Genomic DNA, 21145 nt, shown 5'->3' on the forward strand with positions numbered 1-21145 from the left:
CGACCGTCAGTATATTTATTTCTTTAAACAGCTCCCTTAAAGAGTCCCGACAACGCAGATTATAAATAGCGCGAACTGCCCTTTTTTGAATAATGAAAATAGTTTCTACATCAGCGGCTCGACCCCACAATAAAATACCGTAAGACATTATGCTGTGGAAGTAGCTGAAGTAGACAAGTCTAGCAGTGGGTACATCTGTGAGTTGTCGGATTCTTCTGACGGCATATGCTGCTGAACTTAGCTTGCCCGCTAGTGATACAATATGTGGGCCCCATTGAAGTTTTGAATCTACAGTAATTCCTAAGAAAACGGTGTGTTCAACAAAATCTAGTTTCTCGTCGTTAATTTTAATGTTATTATTTACTTTCTTTACGTTTGGTAGAACAAATTTAATACACTTCGTTTTCTTAGCATTTAGAACTAGGTTATTTACTGTAAACCAGCTTAGAACCTGCGACACAGCGCTGTTTGCTTCGTCAAGTTCCTCTAACTTTCTATCGATTTTAAATATAAGAGAAGTATCATCCGCGAACAGTACAATGTCACCTTGGTTCTGTACTACATAAGGTAAATCATTTATGTACACTAAAAAAAGGAACGGCCCCAAAATGGATCCTTGAGGAACTCCCATTTGAACATGAGAGCCCGAAGAAGTCGTACTATTGATTTGTACCTTTTGTATCCTATCACCTAGATATGAATTTAACAAACTGAGAGCTCCATTATTTAATCCATAGTGCCTCAATTTCAAAAGCAAGGTCTCGTGATCCACGCAGTCGAATGCCTTAGACAAGTCACAGAATACTCCTACGGCATTCTGCGACTTCTCCCAAGCATCGAAAATGTGTCGAACAAATGTGACACTCGCGTCTGTTGTAGACCGACCCTTAGTAAAACCAAACTGCTGGCTGTGAAGTAAGTTATTTAAATTAAAATGACATAGCAGTTGGTCGAGAATAATTTTCTCGAAAATTTTACTAAGTACTGGTAGAATAGAAACCGGTCTATAATTCGTGGGGTCTGATTTTGTGCCCGATTTAAAAAGAGGTATAACTTTACTGATTTTCATTAAATTTGGAAAAGTGCTATTTTCAACACTCATATTAAAAATGTAAGCTACTTTGTAAAATAAAACAAAGGGCTACTTTGTAAAATAAAACAATCCCTTCCACACACTTACTATGAGATTCTGAGTTCCTACTTATCAGACAGAATATTTCAGGTAAAAGAGGGTGAATCTACCTCAGTCTTTAAAGACATTAAAGCTGGAGTACCGCAAGGATCTGTACTAGGACCTGTACTATATACCATCTATACGGCAGATCTCCCTGAGAAAGGGAATATTGTGACAGCAACTTACGCTGACGATACTGCTATACTTGCAAGTCATAAACGCCCAGATGCTGCTTCAAAAATCCTGCAAGATGGCCTTGATGACATAGATAAGTGGCTGAAAAAATGGAGAATAAAAGCCAGTGTCTCAAAATCTGTGCATATCACATTCTCTCTCCGACAAGGCAACTGCCCTGGAGTGAAACTCGGCAACCAAGAACTGCCTCATAGTGATGCTGTCAAATACCTGGGGATTCACTTGGACCGAAAATTAACTTGGAGGACGCACATAGAAGCAAAAAGAGACCAGATCACTATTAAGTACAGAAACCTAAATTGGCTTCTGAAAAGGAATTCACTACTATCCACTGACAACAAACTTCTAGTCTACAATACCATTATAAAACCGATCTGGACGTATGGAATCCAACTATGGGGCACTGCCAGTGCCTCAAACATCAATATCATACAAAGAGCCCAAAACATGATTTTCAAAAGCATAACAAATGCTCCATGGTTCATCAGAAACATGGAAGTACATGAAATACTGAAGGCAAACACTGTGCAACAGGAAATAAGATCTACTGCGGCACGGTACAAAATCAGACTGGAGCACCATCCGAACCCCCTGGCTGAAACGCTCACAAAGCCTACCCACCAAAGACGACTGAAAAAAGCCGCAGTAATGGACTTGAGCAAATAGACTGCATGTCTTACCTTAAAGAAGAGAGCGTTCCTTTGGGAAAGTAATCTCTGCACTGCCCTACCAACACCTAATCTGCTTATAGTCGACTGACTGATCGCAGATAAAAACGGAAAAAAAAAATAAAAATAAAAATAAAATAAAACAATTGATTTTTGATCACCATAGACTGGCGTCTATTTCCAGATTAGCATTTTATAATTTATCGTTAATCAAGTCAGTCATCTAGGCTATTTATTGTTCACAATATAAAACTTGAAAGGACGCATACTTACGAACTACACATAGTAAAGAGTTGGGCCTAGATGTCCACCCAGGGCAGCAATGCGTGCTGTTTCTACTTCGACATACGTGCGGGCTGCAACAAAAATATACAATCATTAATAATAAGCATGCAATATTATTTAAAAAACAAATTAAAAAAATAGCAACGTTTTTTGAAATTCGAAACATGATTTTTTTTTCAGATCGAAACATCTAAACAGACTTTAAAAGACACTCTTTTGTTTATTACTTCTTTATTCTCAGACTAAACTGCCAGAACTTACTTTCTAATTCACCAAAGAGATCTTAGCTCATTTAAATATCAAAGTATTTATCTAAACGAACCAAATTCAAAATTCTTTATAATAATAACATTTTAGATTTACAATGGTTAATTTGTCTCCTATTCTTGTAAGTTAGATAAAACGAATCCAAATAAAGAATGACGGAATAACTCCCGGAACGAACAGATAGACATTGTGTTGATTCTAATACTTAGTAACGATTACGCAAGCTTTGAAAAAATAGACAGGACATATAACCTTGCCGGTTTTAATTGTCAAGTCATATATGTCTAAGATGGAGCGAATAGAGAGGAATATAGCGATTCGCCGCGGCTTTTAGCGCTAGTAATGTGGGGTCAGAGATTATCTTGTAACTGTGCGTGCCCGGTTTGAAGACCTTAGCAGTTATCTAATCTAGGGCAATGTTCACCTATTCTCGCGTAATCGATTCTATTACTATCTCGTCGCTGATGAATAATCTATTTTGGACAAAAAATATCTTCAGTTCACTTTTAAGTCATTCCCATTGTCTCTGATACTATTCAATGAACCTGATTGCCCGACAGTAAGATGATCCGTGCTTCGGAAGACCCGTTAAGCTGTTAGTCTCGGTTACTATTTTACTCGGTTAAGTATGTAGTCGTTACATGAGGTATGTCAGGGGCCTTTGGCGGCTCAATAATAACCCTGACACCAGGTGATAATGCAGCTCATAACTCACACGATAAGAAGAAGGTGAACCCTGTTTTCAACCCACTTGTGTGTTTGCTTCTATACTTACAGCTCTTCGTCTTCCCAGACATGTCGTAAAAACCGACAGAGTTTTTGGCCTTTGTAACAGGATCTTCTATTAGGTATGTGGACGTTGGGACTGATCACCTTTCACTATACGGACCATCGATTTTTTTTGTGAAAACAAGTCAAATAGCTACAAATTCCCCTCTCCATCAGGCATTAAAAGCACGAGTTCGTGTAAGTATTTATGTACTCTTCCTCTAGAACTATCCTTTTCATTCATTAACCCTATTTCCTCCAGTCTTTAATTCTTTGATTAGGGCTTAAGACCATAATATCGTCAGATACGGACCCAAAGCCCTACTCCAGCCCAAACGCCTGCATCCTTGAATCACGTGGCCACACCGACCTTGCTCCAAAGACCCGTCACGCGCCCCACTGCTCCCGAGGTGACACGCTAGCCGGATTTACCGTGAAACCACCTACGCGTGCCCGCCTACTTACGTGTGTTCCTTTGGTCAGTCTTCCTACAATAGTTTTCTTTGCAAGATATTTATATAGGTATAGCATACATAAAAACCAGAACAGCAATAGCAAAACAAGCCTTCCATAACATACATACATACATAAACTCACGCCCGTAATCCCAAATGGGGTGGGCAGAGCCACAAGTAATCAAAGACAACTTGCAGCCACTGTTGATACGAAGTCCTAAGATGGATATGATGAACCTTATGGTGATAAGGGATCAGCCTATCGCCCATAACATTAGTCCATTATGTTAGAGGACGCAATCCCTCTGTCGGTTTTTACGACATGCCCGGGAAGACAAGCAGCTGAACGTGTTCTATGTTTTTTATTTGCTCCCAGAACAGCATAGAAGCCTTCCATAACAATGGGTGCATATTTAAGGCTAAAGTAGATCAAAAACAATGCATCAAAACTTTCGTATGGAGTATAGCCCTCTATGGATGTGAAACTTATGGTCACTGACACAGAAAGACAGAGAGAGGCCTTTGAAATGCGGTGTTGGAGGAGCATGGAAAGAATAAGTTGGACTGAAAGGGTTACTAATGAGGAAGTGCTGGTAAGAGAGAAAAAAAGAGGCAAATATTGAGAGCTATTGAGGACAAAAGAGGCAAGATGATTGGACACTTAATAAGACGCGATGAATTTATTAAAAACATCATAGAAGGGAAGCAACAAGGAAAGAGAGGAAGGGGAGGACCAAGAAGAGCTTATGTGGAACAGATTAAAGGCAAGATGAACGTCGTGTCTTATAAGGAAGTAAAGAAATTGGTCTTTGATAGACAAGAATGGAGAACGCTACTATGAATGACGATCAGCATACATAAAATCACACCTTTAATGCCTGGAACCACAGAAAACTAAAAAAAAACTTGCAGACAATTTTGATGAAGAATAAAAACTACTTAGACGATATAGTGATTTAAGTAAGATTGAGAAGGGAAACTTAAGTTGTTTTGGATACGAATGCAGCATGTAAAGCGAAGGTTAGTGGTAGGGCTGGTAGAGGAAGACCTAGAAGGACGTACATGGACCAAACTGAAGATGCCCTAGAAAAGGTTCAGTACGATCTAGGTACTCTGAACCGGCGTGCGTGTGTGAAACCATTGATGAATGTGGAGGAAGTAAGAGAAGTATGTCAGGATCGAAACAAATGGAATTCCATAGCATCTACTTACTCCGGTGAGAAAGGCGTGACTTTATGTATATATGTATGTACTACGTATACAACGGCAACTCCAATATGAATTATGAGCGTGACCTATGTACATAGGTCTATAAATCGGGGACGATTTCTACTATTTCAGATTTCGAACTTTCACAAACCAATAAAGTCTCCTAACAGTCGTCAGTTTGTGGGAACATAATACCTACTAAGTCATTTGTTTTACCCAAAGGCCCGTGTTGCTCTATGGTTTTACCACTTACACTTACATTGTGACATAACCACCAATAGTGACACCAGGGTTGATGAGGAGGACCGAGAGAAGAAGATAGTGACATAGATAAATAATAACTTAAGTGCCTGAAGTGTTTTGTCTATGTTGTAATTATGATTTATTTGAGGATAAAAGCTAGAAGCTCAAATGTATACGGCAGCACTGTTAAATGTTCCTAAATTTTGCCAGTTCTCCATTCTGTCCAGCTGAAATTCGTGATAAATTGCTATAAAATGTGGAGAAATATAGAGTGTGAACCCGTCTGACTTTACAAAAAAAAACCGTAGGAAAAAGGCAGTTTTGATTGAAAATAAGTTTTTTAAAGTTTTCTTCTTTCCGATCTTTAGAGAATAGATAAAACACTATGGTTTTGCAGTTAAACGCTGCGCAAAGGGAGTGAAAAAATATAACCAAAACAATATGTTTGTTTACTCAAATAGTACGGGAAACTGTAAAAAATTTTAGAACACTCAACAGTAGCGACACCAGATGGAGTCAGACCTGTTAAGGTAGGGTTATATCTGAAGTCTTAACTACGTCTATCTGCTTTTCTAGTACTATGACCAAACAATAAATCGTTTCATTTCATTTGATTTCATTCGCAGCGGCTGCGGTGGTCCACCGACCGATGGCTAGGACATAACGCAGCGTATCGGCTTATTCATCACACGTCGACTGCGTCCGCGCAGAACGATGCTCCTCAGATTGCCCGCATTTACATTACAAGCTTCACCCAATATATATATACACTTCTCATCAAAAAAATCGAAACACTTCCGTTTTCATTGTTTCTGTCCGAATTTAACACAAAAAAGAATTCATACGATGAAAAAAAATACATAAATGTATAGCTGGCAGTTTGGCCATTACAGTAATAAGCGAAAATTCTAAATTCAAAATTAGAATTTCATTTGTTTATCTTATAAACGAAATGAATCACTGGTTTGAGATAAATGTGTGTTTAGGGTTGGAGTACATTTAGCGTTTAAAAACTAAAAATTGGCGCCTATCCTTAAACTTTTTGTTTTTTATTTCAATACTGTGCTATGCACAATGCTGCATTGAAGAAAAGGTCAGCTATGGTGGCGGTTCTGTAGGTATGACCAATTTAGGTGCTCACGTGCAAAGTTAAGGCGCGCTCTTCGATGGTCTGCAGTTAATTTCGGCCCATTTGCTGGCTTATGCGGTACCAGTCCACGATCCTTCAACCTTCTTCTAATTGTAGAGTCACTTACAGCCACCCTTCGTACAACACGAAGCCGCTGCTGCAGTTGAAAAGCGTTAAGGCGTCGATTTCTTAAAGAAGTTGTTACAATAAATCGATCATCTCGCTCAGAAGTGACCCGATTCCTGCCAGATCCTGAACGGCGCGTGAACAAACCAGTCTCCCGATAACGTTTATAGACTCTATGAACAGATGACAGGCTTAGATGCAGTCTTGCAGCCACAACACGCTGACTAAGGCCAGAATCCAGCAATGCCACAACTTGGGCGGCTTCTGTGGGCGAAGTATCCATACGTTTTAGAAAAAAAACCTTTTTTCAGACGTCCCAAAGTCACAGTATTGAAATAAAAAACAAAAAGTTTAAGGATAGGCGCCAATTTTTAGTTTTTAAACGCTAAATGTACTCCAACCCTAAACACACATTTGTCTCAAACCAGTGATTCATTTCGTTTATAAGATAAACAAATGAAATTCTAATTTTGAATTTAGAATTTTCGCTTATTACTGTAATGGCCAAACTGCCAGCTATACATTTATGTATTTTTTTTCATCGTATGAATTCTTTTTTGTGTTAAATTCGGACAGAAACAATGAAAACGGAAGTGTTTCGATTTTTTTGATGAGAAGTGTAGTTACATTGCTTACATTCTTCCTGTTAAAAAGGTGTTTGTCATCTCCTTTAGTTTTATGATTTATTAACGCGGCAGTCGTGAAAATCAATTAAACTTTATATGCACTTTTCGCACTTATTATTATTTGAACATAAAATATATTCCACTCGAGATAGAGTTACTTATAGTCAAAGCCTCCGACAGGAGAGGCAGTCACTTTTAAGGATTCACGTACTTTATACATACCTACTTTATAAACTATCACGGTCCACAGTCGCTGCAACGCGGGCGAAACGTCGGGAAACAAATTAATAAGGTACTTAAATGTTTTTTACCGTATCGACCCATCGAAACATAGTTTACCATGTAGAAGAGACAATGGCTAATATTGTAACATTTGAATAATGTGCACCCTCACCCGACGAACTGCGCCGGCGCGCGATCGTGCGCGGTGCGCGCGCCGCGCTGCCAGCCCCGACGCGGCGCGGGCGCGGGCGAGCTGTAGCGCGGCTCCGCGGCCGCCGTCGCCAGCAGCAGCAGCGCTGCCGCCACACGCCACGCTGTCATCTTGCCACCATCACCCTGGAACACAGGACGAGTGTTAACATCCCAGATCAGTGTAATAACAACTCTGTGGTTAACATCTTAAAAGTCGTAGGACCGAATGTTCTTTTAAAATCCAAACCCCAGTTCAACTATTGTGTCTGGAAATCTCGGCCTTACGAAGTTAACCCATAGATGTATAATGGCCCCGATTCCTGCAGACACCTTCTAATTTTACTTTAAGTTATAACTTTCATTTTCTTATCCGCCAGAAAGGAAAGGGACGGATGATTGACAGCTCTTAATTTTAGGAAGAATGAGTAAATGAATGAATAACCCGGGCGAATCAAAAAGGTATCTCGCTGGTATGCAAACCTTATGACGTGTGCTGTCAACATAATTCTGTCGGGTTATTGGCCAATGTAAAATTTTTAGACGGTTGGTTTAGATTCGTGTTTAAATTTGACGTGTGTTCCATAAATTTTTATGCTTGTCGATTACCCGTCCCTTTCCTTTTCGGCGGATAAGAAAATGACAGATAAAACTTAAAATAAAATTAGATGGTGTTTACAGGAATTAGCACCAATGTGTTACTATTGCCTTACACAGACGGACAGCCAAATAAAACACGCGGTGCATTATGTGAACATAGAAGAAGCAGAAAATTATTGTTATCCTCCTCTTCTACGCGTTTCGCGCTCACTTTGCCCTTCCAACCTTTGTCTTCTATTCCGTATGATTATTCATCAAAAGATCACTCCGCACACTATCAACAAAACAATTAGCTACAATAATGTAAATAAATAAATAAATAATTAGCCACTAGTCCATGTTTTCTGAATGGCATAAAATTAAATCCCGGACATAGATACAACTTCATCACCATCACCAATTTAAGAGCCACGCTCTTGTCGGTGTAGCATTTTCCATTCCAGTCTATCAAAGGCCAATTCCTTGACTTCCCTATAAGACACGACGCTAACCTTTTCTTTTTCTTCTTATCATGTCGATGGCAAACTAAATTTTGTCGGCCCAAAACTTGGCAACAAGTATGGCGCTATCTGCAGCGCTCATCAGATCCTCCTGCGTACAGGTGTTCGGGCACGCAGGACATGATGTAAGATGTTCCATCGTTTGGGGAACAGTGGCGCACTTGCACTTTAAGTCCGAGCCATTCTTTAATCTTTTAGGTACAAAGCTGAACCAAGTTATCAGTGCATTATGACGACGTAATTGTGTTTTGCAAGTTACAAAAATAACGGGGTCACGATTAAAATGAATGACCCAATTTCTACTGGAGATAAGTTTTTTGACGCACTGCATTTTTCAACAGAATAATATTACTTTTTGACAAGTTATAAACTTATCCAACTAGTTGCTTTGGTTGGAAGAGGAACACCTCTTCTCGCCTTCTGCTTTTTTTTTTTAATCTTTATTTAAAGAGCTAAGTCACTACTGACTATGTCGCTCTGTAACAACTACATACAGAAAGAGATAGCAGGTTGAGCCTCTCTCTCTCTATTTAAGAGCTGTGCTCTTGTCGGTGGAGTAATCGCCATTCCTCTCTTCTTCCCGCCCAGGTTGAGCCTAGAACGCCGATAAATTATCGCAGTTTTAAACCCACCCTAACTAATCGATATAGTGCTTTAGCTTCCCTGGACAAAGGAAAAGCCAAAACACTGTTACATACTCCAACCTCCTTAATACTACAACATACAATTTGAATAACATTATTCCTATGATTGTCATTCCGAATACACTCTAACATTATGTGCAGTACATCCTCCACTACCCCACATTCTGTACACCTTCTGCTTGTGTAGCTTGTATGTTGTTTTTGAGAAATGAATCGTTTTTCATTACTCATAAAACTAAAGGTAAACATGACAATAAAGTAATATCTTTATTGATATATTAACGTGCTCCGTGGTCCAGTGGTTTGAGCGTTGGGCTCACGATCCGGAGGTCACGGGTTCAAATCCCGGTGGGGACATATCACAAAAATAATTTTGTAATCCCTAGTTTGGTTAGGACATTACAGGCTGATCACCTGATTGTCCGAAAGTATGATGATCCGTGCTTCGTAAGGCTCGTTAAGCTGTTGGTCCCGGTTACTACTTACTGATGTAAGTAAGTAGTCGTTACATGAGCCATGTCAGGGGCCTTTGGCGGCTTAACTGACACCAGGATTGATGGGGTTGGTAATCCTCATAACCCACACGATAGAAGAAGAAGATTGATATATTTGTCGATCCCAGCTACTATTTACTTAAGTAAATACGTAGTCGTTATTATATGAGTCATGGTAGAAGCTTTTACAGCTGAATAGTAACCCTGACACCAGGGTTGATGAGGAGCATTGGTCTCTCAACCCACACGATGCCTTCGGGCAAGTCTGGGCCAAGAGCAAACGCAACAAAGGTAAAAAAAAACGAGAGAAGAAGATATATTTCGAAAACTTTCTTGTTTTAACAAGCCAAGCTTTTATTGACATGACATGCTCTTTCACGCAGTCTTAACACCACAATCACATCACCAAACCTCGCTCACAAACTAAAATCAGAAACTCCAAAAAAAATAAACTTGACCATATAAACAACTAGACGATTCATCGGATAAGTTCCTACTATGAATGAAATACTTAAGCAAAACAATAAGGATAGAGCAGATGAGATAGTTGAGTTGAGATGCGGAGCGTTGGGTGCGCGCGCGCAGTAATCTGTGCCGAAATGATAACAACGGCCGACGACCCGGCGCATGCACTACGCGATACTGGAATTAGGTAAAAAACTTACATTATTGTTCTAGAAGTGGAGGGTCTCATCAAAAAATTATACTTACCAGTTTTTGAGTACATTTGAACACTTACCTATGAACTTACTTCATGAACGTAAGTTTGAAAATCCATAAATATTATAATAAATGCTTACTTACTAAAAACTACCTACTAAAAAAAGAGATGGATGGAGTTTACGTTCAAACTCTAAATTAAGTATCTGCTGAGGCTTACCACTGTTGATAATTGCTTAATATCCTAGGATCAAAAGTCAATTGAATCTCTTACTCAAACACACTACAAAACTACTTATTTCAGAAAGCGTGCAACGACTGACACGCTTCAACATTAGCGAAATTAATGCCTAACACGACTCACACAAACAAACCGTCGAGTAAGTTGGCCAAAGTGAACTTAATTGGCTAAATCTGGACAAAGACAAAGTCCTGAAACCAAACCATCTGATGGAATCTCTTAAAAAAGACATTTAAGTAAAAGAATTATGGACTTAGAAGTTTTTTTAAAAAAAAACTACTTATTAATAATTATTTTTTTGGAATTCCTTGCAGAATAAATTCTAAATTCTAAATGAATAATACTATCTATGTACAAGACGGTATGGTAACTGTTCTCCCCGCACCAATTCGTACCAGGCGCCGACCTCACCCCTTCTCGGTCTTACTTTAGTCTTCAATGGCCGTATCTTATCTTATTTAGCCTATACGATCCCACTGCTGGGCAAAGGCCTCCCCTTGATTTTTCCACTCCTCTCGACTTTGCGCGATCTCCGGCCAATCCTTGCGATAAGCATTGAGGTCGTCACACCATCTTTTACGCGGTCTGCCTCGACTTCTAAGCCCGCCCTGAGGTATCCAGTGAGTAACGACTCGTGCCCACCGCTCCGGATGCATCCGACAAACGTGTCCGGCCCAGTCCCACTTCAGTTTGGCGGACTTCAATGGCCGTAAGCCGCTAATATTAGAAGTAAGAGGAGATCGCGCGGACTTTGTCTTGCTCGCACTTATGCGTTAGACGGCACATAGTAAGAAATGAGATTTTTATAGGAGTGTCCGGGGTGTGTCCATGGTTCAACATATCTTAGGACTACGTGTCAAAAGTATCCACAAACTCCCTGCCACATTAGACATTACATTACAGACATGATATTACGTACGTACTTAATGTATTTAAAGTAATATGACAGTAGTAATTACAACACATAATAACGGGTTCTTACCGCGTCTAAAGTAGGGATATGAGACTCCCTTGCAAGTGCCATGATCACGGGATGACTGATGAGATTGGAGTGAAGTAGGTAGGTTGGTGATTATGGATCTATCTACTCCACTCCAATCTCATCAGTCATCCCGTGATCATGGCACTTGCAACGGTGTCGAAATATCGGGAGTCTCATATCCCTACTTTAAACGCGGTAATTATGATAATAACCGCGTAAACTTAAAACAGTGTATGACAATAGTATCCGAACTTAAAACACATATAACTTAAAACAGTGTATGACAGTGGTATCCAGTGCCAAGCCAATAGCCCAGTTAGCGGCGTAAGGAACCGTGCGTAGGCGTCGAGTGACTCACCCGGATTGAAGCGATGCGGATGGGTGCCACTGTCCACTATACCTAACTGTTTACACTACTGCTTTACAATGTAGATAAAATCACGCTGTCCTACAACGAGATTCCTGCGGGATGAGTAGCGAAAGATTTGGCATTTTAAGCATTGGAATTTGAGTTAAGTTTGAAAGAGTGGACTTTAGTACGAGTAGAATCAATAAAGACAAGTCCGATTGAGTAATTTTTTTTATTTTTAGGGGTTTTTATAATATTTAAAATCAAAAACAGTGGCGCAAATAAATAGTTCAATCATATAAAAAATAAACGATTTTTATAGCATTACTATTCCTTCACCACTGAGGACTTTAGGAGGAGGTTAATCATTTATGATTCAAATATGAAACTGAAAACAATTTCGAAATTCTTACACAGTTTAACCGCTGGATTCTGCCTACGACCTCACAATGAGTGACCAGCTTTCTCTAATTTGTCTGCCATAAAACACTAAATAATCTTTATAAGGTACTTGCACCGATTAAGGGCCGGCTCCTAATAAGGACCATGAGCAAAAACTCACATTACTCATTTTCAAAACTGCATCAAATTTCCCTCGCAACATCCTAAACCACCGAAGGCCAAAATGCAGTAGCGGTATTTTGGTTGATCACCGCCAATTTGACAATAGCTTCGGGTTATTGTCAAGCAGCTGATTGAAAGACCGTTTTAGAAGATTGACGCGCCTTCTTTTGTTTATTTTGGTGAAAATACCTGCGTTTTGTAGATAGGTGTAATAATAAAACAAACTTTTATGTTCTAAAACAGTTCTGCCAGGGAATTACTTTGTTTTAGTAACAATTTTTGCTACAAAATGTAATTTTCTGCCCAAAAGTCGAAATTCTAATAAGGACCACTGTTTGGGTTCGTACTAAGATCCGGGCCTTATTAGGAAACCTACGCTTACAGCGCAAATCAGCGTAATTCACCAACAGTGAGAGATTTTACATACTTACTTTATAAAGTTTAACAAATTCTTATGTCTTTAAAATATTAATGTATTGCTGGTTTATGAATCAAGACTGAACGATTAAAAATTGCTTCTTTAATACTTTTAATATGGTCCATCATGAGTATTGATACAATTGATTAAAAAAAATATAGGTTTTATTTTTTAAAATACTTTAATAATTGGCTAAAAAACGTATAATTATTATTTAAAAAGAATAACAGCTTTTGATTATTGCAATAAAATTAGATTTATTTTTATTGTTCGATGATACCCAATGAAGCCCACTTTATAATTTTTGCTCTTTTGGTGAATATTCGTATGTAATACTAATACTAATTAGTTTTAATAAATAATACTGTTAAATTAATAATGGTATTATTGTAAAATAATTTAAATACAATAATTTTATAACGGCCCTTATTAGCAACCCGGGTTCCTAATTTGGCCAAACATAGACCTTTTTCTAAGAGGTTTTTTTGATAGCTAAACATACTAATTTGTGCAAATATTTGGAATGGTTAGATTCTTCATAAAATTATATTTATTATTTTAAGGAGCTTAAGTCGAAAAACCTTTATAATTTCAATTTATAACGATTCTAATAAAGGTGGTCCTTAATCGGTGCAAGTACCTTATTAAAATTCTCTCGAAATTTCTCTGGAAAAAGAATGACCAGAAATTTCCATACGGCGTAGACACCTGTTACATAACCGACAAGAAACAAGAAACAAGAAACATTTATTGAGAAGCTGTGTAGGTACATACATGCAGGTGTCAAACATTATAAAATTGTCTCAACAGCATGTCCATGTCGGACGTACAATATTACAAATAATGTCAGTATTGAGCATCAAGGAATTAAGTGACAATAGTGACAATAGTTCCAAACCTTACTTAACTTGGACTTTACAGTAACAACCGACCGAACTTTCCTTGATAAAATAAACATAGGCTTGAAAAGAGGTGCGGGTTTGAATCCTGAGCTTGCGTCTATCAATTTTTCGATCTATTTCGTCTTTAAAAATAAACATGAAGTCCTGTGCAAGTGATGCAATGAATAGCTTCAATCAACTTTCCCTGCCACTTCACTGACCCGTATTCGAGCAAGAGATCTTAAGTAAACAAACAACATATTGTATACAAACGCTGGTCGGCTACAGATTATAGTACTATGTATTGATAACGATACGAGCAACGGTAAATTAAGCCATTCAATAAGCAGGAGACTTTCATATCTGTATGGTAGAGTTCAGAATCTAACATAACATTCAACTCACGACTATATCCATATTGTGATAGTCAGGGGTACCTACCTACATCTATCGCAAGATGAACTAAGTAGGTACACACTTTTAATTTTGTTATTTCCCACCTCAAAAGACATTCGAGTAAGTGCATATTACTTATAGCGGACATATTACTTGGAGCGGGCGGGTTTAGGTAGGACATTACAGGCCGATCACCTGATTGTCCAAAAAGTAGGATCCGTGCTACGGAAGGCATGATAAGCCGTTGGTCCCGGTCACTATTTACTGATGTAAGTTAGTAGTCGTCAGGGGCCTTTGGCGGCTCAATAATAACCCTGACACCAGGGTTGATGAGGTTGGTAATTCACCTCACAACCCACACGATAGAAGAAGACTTATAGCGGAAATTATTTGCTTCTGTATGGGTTGCAAGGTCGATGACAAATCTCACCAACCCTGGCGTCAAGGTTATTATTGAACATGGCTTATGTAACGACTTCATACATTAGTAATTAGTAGTAGCCATAAGGTGCCTTTCCAATCACGGAATCATCTTATTTTTCGAACACTCAAGTGACCTGTTTTGGTCACTTAACTGAACAGTCTGTCAAAATGTACCCCGACAAGGAATTATTCAATTTGAATCTTTGAACCACGTTGCTTAATATAACCTTTCCGCTACCATTCTTCTCAAACCTAGATTTAAGAAAGAAATTACATATAAAAGCTAGTAATCGACCGTCTAATCCCTATAAGAGTGAAAGGGACGCGCAGATTGCTTGCAGTAAATCTGTTACGAATTAATCAGCTTCATTGTGCTGCCGCATTCCTGCAATGATCTCTCTCTGTTTGATGTCATGTGTTACATGTTTTACTGTGTAAACGTTTTGCAAATCAACTACTAAAAGTACTGTTGCATTTTTAAAATTTCTTGGCCTTTTGTACATACTTGGGTAGTGGTGCCACGGAACTAAAGGTAAAGCCTGATTCCAGCAAACACATTTATTTTAAGTGGGTATACATTTATTTTCCATTCCAGTCTATCAAAGGCCAATTCCTTGACTTCCCTATAAGACACGACGTTAACCTTTTCTTTAATCTGTTCCATGTAAGCTCTTCTTGGTCTTCCCCTTCCTCTCTTTCCTACAAATGCTACACCGACAAGAGCGTGGCTCTTAAATTGATGATGATGATACATTTATTACCATAATAATAAACGGCCCAGTTCAGTGGAATTCTTTGCCGTCTTCTGTATTTCCAAATGCATATAATCCGGGTGCTTTCAAGGCCAGAGTGAACAGGCACCTTCTCGCTCCATCTTAGGCCTCGTCAATGCCTTCGAGCAAGACTGGGGCCAAGAGCAAACCCATCAAAAATAAAAAAAGCCCAGTTCCCTTTGTTCCCATAATATGTAATAGTCCTACACGAATTGAGGATTCTCTTTGGGTACACTCCCATAGTGCATACAAGGAAGATCGCCGATTGGCGTAACACCACATTTAGATTAAATTGTTTTAAGGTTTCGTTGGCTTTGGCTCCAGCCACACCTTCCAAAAGCCCGGGACTCCATAAGCCCAAAATATGGAAACGACAAACAAATTAAAATGATAATAACAAATAATTAGCAACATACGCAACTTTGTCTTAACTAAATACCACGAGCAGAAACAATTATGCAACTTCCAGATTAACTATTTAAAGTTATATCTGTCATTTTCTTATCCACCGCTAAGGAAAGAGATAGGTGACAGCTACGGCTATAGCAGTGAGTAGACTTGTACAAAATGTACAAAGTATCCATTATATTATTAACACAAAATCATCAATTCCAAGCAATGACAATTAATCATTATGAGCCCTCTATAATAAGTTGTAGATCAAAGAGATCAAAACAATAATACATCAAAGGAACTCACGCGCCGGTCAGTGTCAAGGGCCATTACAGTCGCAAGGAAATTGTGTGTTGTGTCAACAAGCTATGATCTACGAGTTAACGACACGGTGCGCGCGCGACGTACTACTACACTCTACTAGTGAGGATTGTATATGAGTGCTTATAGTAGCAGTATACAGGGTGTTAGTGACATCGTGACGAAAAAAAGGTAGGGCTGGTAGAAAAAGACCTAGAAGGACGTAAACTCCCGCCTATTTCCCACCGGGGTAAGCAGAGACTATGGAATTTCATTTGCTTCGATCCTAACACACTTCTCTTGCTTCCTCCACATTAATCGTTTCATACACGCACGCCGGTTCAGAGTAGATCGTACGTGAACCTTTTCTAAGACAGAACATGATCAATTTGGTCAATGTACGTCCAGTGGTTGAGCGTTGGGCTCACGATCCGGAGGTCCCGGGTTCGAATCCCGGTCACATATCTCAAAAATCACTTTATGATCCCTAGTTTGGTTAGGACATTATAAGCCGATCACCTGATTGTCCAAAAAGTACCTAAGATTATCTGTGCTTCGGAAGGCACGTTAAGCCGTTGGTTCCGGTTATTACTTACTGATGTAAGTAAGTAGTCCGTACATGAGCCATGTCAGGGGCCTTTGGCGGCTCAATAGTAACCCTGACACCAGGGTTCATGAGGTTGGTACTCCACCTCACAACCCACACGATAGAAGAAGAGACAAAATGTAACACTAAGCTATAATTGTCCCAATTGAGAGTCCATTAAACAAAGCTGCGGCTCCTATCCACCACTAGATAGACACCATTATATTTATTTTACTGCCCAATTCTACAATTGTACAAATGTTTTTATAGGATTTCGTCACTAAACATAATTAACACGAATGTCTAGGAGTGTCTTTACGACGATATGAAATTAAAACGCGTCCCATCGTACAGTCAACGACCGAAAAGGGTGTGTAAATAGCTCCATATGATCCCATTGGGGTCCTTAGAGACCAAAACTGACAATTATTATTATTGCGTATGGCAGACAAAAATAAAATATCCTGCGTAGATCATATATCCAGCTGAAGCTCCCCTAACCAAGCTAAACTAAACTAAACTGTCAATAACCCTCCTTTTTGTTTCACCGTAGTTGGGTAAAAACAACTTTGCGGAAGAGCTACCATGAATGCGCCATTTAAGTTACGTCAACGTAACTTACGGTGATACAGTTCACCACCTATCACGTTGGTCTAACAGAAAACTCGGTGAGGTGTAGGTACTTAGTTCATCTTGCGATGGATGTACCTCTGACTACCTCAAATAAGATTTAGTCGTGAGCTTATGTTGTGTTGTAAGTACGTAAAACAAAATTAATGCAATGTTCGTATATCTTTTGGACAGAGAGTTTCAAACGCTTGACCAACTTTTATTAGTTGAGGGTAGGCGTCCCGTAGGTAAGGTATATTATTTGTAAGACTGTATCTTATGCATGCGACAAAAACAATTCAACAAACAGAGGGTACGGATCGTCACGCATTAGGTGCCTCATGACGGGTACAGGCGTCATGGTAGACCTCGAAAGAGATGGCGTGACAACTTTTACTCTTGCCAGAGGGACAGGCCGGAGTACGCACAGTACCGCGAAAAATGGAAAGAGGACGGGGTTGCCTTTGCCCAGCAGTGGGAATTTATGAAGACATTCTATTGCCTCCGATAAAACTAAATCGGATATCTACTTAGGTATAACAAATATTTACGTACCTATGAGTCAAACAAATACTATTTAACTGAAATTAATAAGATATGATAATAATTAAGTTATTGAAGTTTTACCGAAATTCATTAATTAAATAAAATAGACCTAACCTTGCCTATAAGATAAGAGAAAATCTCTAACGAAGTATTCAAAACTATTTCAATTAAAACTTATCGTTAAGTTTAATGTAAATAAATATCACGTTATCTGTTTCCATGAACAAAAAACGTACTATAATTATAACAATAGATATGTCGTTACCGTTTTTACATTTGAGTGACCCGAGCAAAATCAGTTACAATAACAATGAAATGACATAATCTTATGATTAATTGACTACATTGTCATGTGATTAATAGTTGATGTCCTTAGGTGACGTGGCGCTACCCATCCCAGTAGGGTTTACGAGCGTGTTGTGCTACTTACTACAGTTAAACGAAACCACGACTCGGACACTCCATACAAAATCACACCCCGGACACTTCATACAAACAACCTCGTTTTACACAGACACTACACATTGACATTATCGTACACGCGCTTCTGTGTGTGTGACGTCTGACACCATACGATTCAAGTATAAACTACGTTCGAGGGGGGTGAGGTAAACCTAGCTCAGACGCTGGTGGGGAGCAAAGAGTTGCCGTTCTATACGTAGTATTATTTCTTATTCTATGACAAAACATTCGTTCTTACCGTGTCGGGTGCCGCGAGACAGAGAGTCAGCGCGCTCTCTTACTCCTTAACGGCTTACTGCCCTTTAGACTAAAGTCAGACCCAGGGGGGGTGAGGTAAATCTACCTCGGCGATACGAATTGTACGAAGTGTCCGTTCTATACTCTAAGTAGTACTTATCATTCTTTATTCTATGGTAATGACGAAAACGGCCGTCTAAGAAACTAGTGTAATCTCAAACTCGACTCTACCTTCATTATGCCCGCCGTCCCTTAACCCTCCTTAGGCCCTCTTATTAATAACCCTCCTCAATTACCCACGCTTACCATAACCGATGGTAACTGCGATTGGTTCAGCTATCTGTATAGATTAATTGTTCTTTGGAAATTTATTGACCACGATCTGGAGGACTCCATATTAATTGATTCACGTTCCAAAGGGTAGAGTTTGTTTTGAGACGGTAGATTAGGACGAAGATAATGTGCTGGTAAATTTAATGTCGGAGATAATCGGGTGTTTGGATTGGCTTTTAACATAATGACCATTGAAAAGCGTTCAAGTTAAATGCTTTAAATAAAAAACTTTCCGAATGTAATCACGTAAATAAATTAATTTTAGGTACCTATAAGTATTTAACATAACAACAATACGTATAGCAATACGTATGGCAATAAGTATAGTCCTCGAAAGCGTCTGCAAGTCGTTTTCTGACATTATATAGCTCTTATAAATACATACTCATCATCAATTTCAGAGCCACGCTCTTGTCTTGTTTAAATACATACTCGATCCGTAGTATCGCTTGTTTAATATTCAACATCTCCATAATAAAAGTAAGAGGATTTAGGGCACTGGGAAACTGTTACTGACGGATAAATTATCCACGGAGCAAATATACCTAATTTCTTATCATCGCGGCACGTCAGCGTCAGCTAGTCGGAAGCCGGCATCGTTCGAGCAAAGTTCTTTCACCTTTTTAACTAAAAATATTTTGCACAGAATTTTTCCTTTAATAATTTCATTGGCATCACGTTGATCTAACAGAAAGCTCGTCGAGGTGGGTACTTTGTTCATCATGCGTTGGTGTCGTCACGAGCTTACGTTGTGTTCATTTTAATCTGTGGAGCATCTCCCTAGCATTATCCCGTTTTTCACTGGAGGTTTTTTACAGAAGCGCCTGTCTGACCTTCAAACCAGTGAAGGGAAAACCACCCCAATACAGGTTAGGTCACATAATACCTCCGAAATAGAGTATGCTCCATACCCCCTCCGGTTGATTGAGGGGAGGCCTGTGCCCAGCAGTGGGACGTATATAGGCTATTTATGTTTTATGTTATGTCGGAAATGTGGGTTTCCTCACGATGTTTTCCTTCACCGCAGAGTGATAATCATTTATGATACAAACATGAATTCGAAAACAAATTCGACAATCATTGGTTTAGGCCTGTGCTAGGTTCGAACCTGCGACCTCAAAGTGAGAGGCAAGCGTTCTACCAACTGAGCTACCACGGCTCATTTCATTCTGTGGATAACTTCGCGTTTACCAACGAACAAGGATCATAATGCAATGTTGATACCTTTAAGGCGTTTTGCACTACACTCTATCCGAATCCGATCCCAATCCGTGAATAACAGGTAGAAGAATATTACGTAAGATATCGTATGACAGACACCAGGTCAGGAGTGTCACGGTGGAGGTAAATGGAAGTCCATAATCTATGCTTATCCCGGTGGGAAATAGGCGCAAGTTTATGTACCTACCTACCTATGTATGTATATTGAAGGTAGTGCGTAAGCTGCCATACAAATAGTTCTAAGACCACTTCGGAGCCGTCATTCTTGGAGTTGATATCGGATTCGGATAGGATATACCATTAGAATTAGAATTCGAATGTTATAATTCCAAGTTTCCAAGCTTCGTTGAGCCGCCGATCCCGGCTACTACTTACTTAAGTATAGGTAAGTATGTAATCGTTACATAAGCCACGACAAGGGCCTTCGGCGGCTTAATAGCAACCCTGGTGGTTGATGAGTTCGGTCATTGGTCTCACAGCTCAGACAAGAAGAAACGCAGAAGTCCGTAGCCGCGCGTGAATCTAATAACCGCTTTAATAAACTTCTCAAACACAAAGTTCGGTGCATCACGTCATGACTCATCCAAATTCTCACATCGAAGTAATATAGGGTCAGAGTCAACGAACTGCACCTTCGAATGCAGACGGCAAGGCGCCAAGCCAGCCCGTAACACTGACAGCGTGATTGATCGAGCGATAATCCGACGATTCTATTCTACTATAACATTGACGATGCAATCTCTAGACTCCTAATAACGGATGAATGGGTTCTAAAACATCTGACTAATAGATCAGATATAGGATACCGCCTAATACCTTTCGACCAATCGCGGCCCCTTCCGTGACCTTTCATATTTGAAGAACTGAGCAAGCGAACTGAGTAGTCCCACCCTTACTGCAGCTAGTTCACAGAATGAGTTACGTAACATAAACTCACGACTATACCCCAATTGGGATAGTCAGAGGTACATCCATCG

General features: G+C 39.4%; 1 protein-coding gene across 3 annotated transcripts in view; it reads right to left on the reverse strand.

The window, feature by feature from the left end:
• Positions 1-21145, reverse strand: part of LOC126370645 (fibrillin-1-like) — a 71318-nt gene that overhangs the window by 42732 nt on the left and 7441 nt on the right. For all 3 annotated transcript variants that reach the window (XM_050015603.1, XM_050015604.1, XM_050015602.1), the window contains exons 2-3: positions 7540-7703; positions 2311-2393 (exon numbers count right to left, since the gene is read on the reverse strand). In XM_050015603.1, coding sequence (XP_049871560.1) covers positions 2311-2393; positions 7540-7703 — 247 coding nt within the window. The remainder of the gene's footprint in view (positions 1-2310; positions 2394-7539; positions 7704-21145) is intronic.

Source organism: Pectinophora gossypiella, chromosome 11 (genome assembly GCF_024362695.1).
Source record: "Pectinophora gossypiella chromosome 11, ilPecGoss1.1, whole genome shotgun sequence".
In the NCBI taxonomy this organism is placed as follows: domain Eukaryota; kingdom Metazoa; phylum Arthropoda; class Insecta; order Lepidoptera; family Gelechiidae; genus Pectinophora; species Pectinophora gossypiella.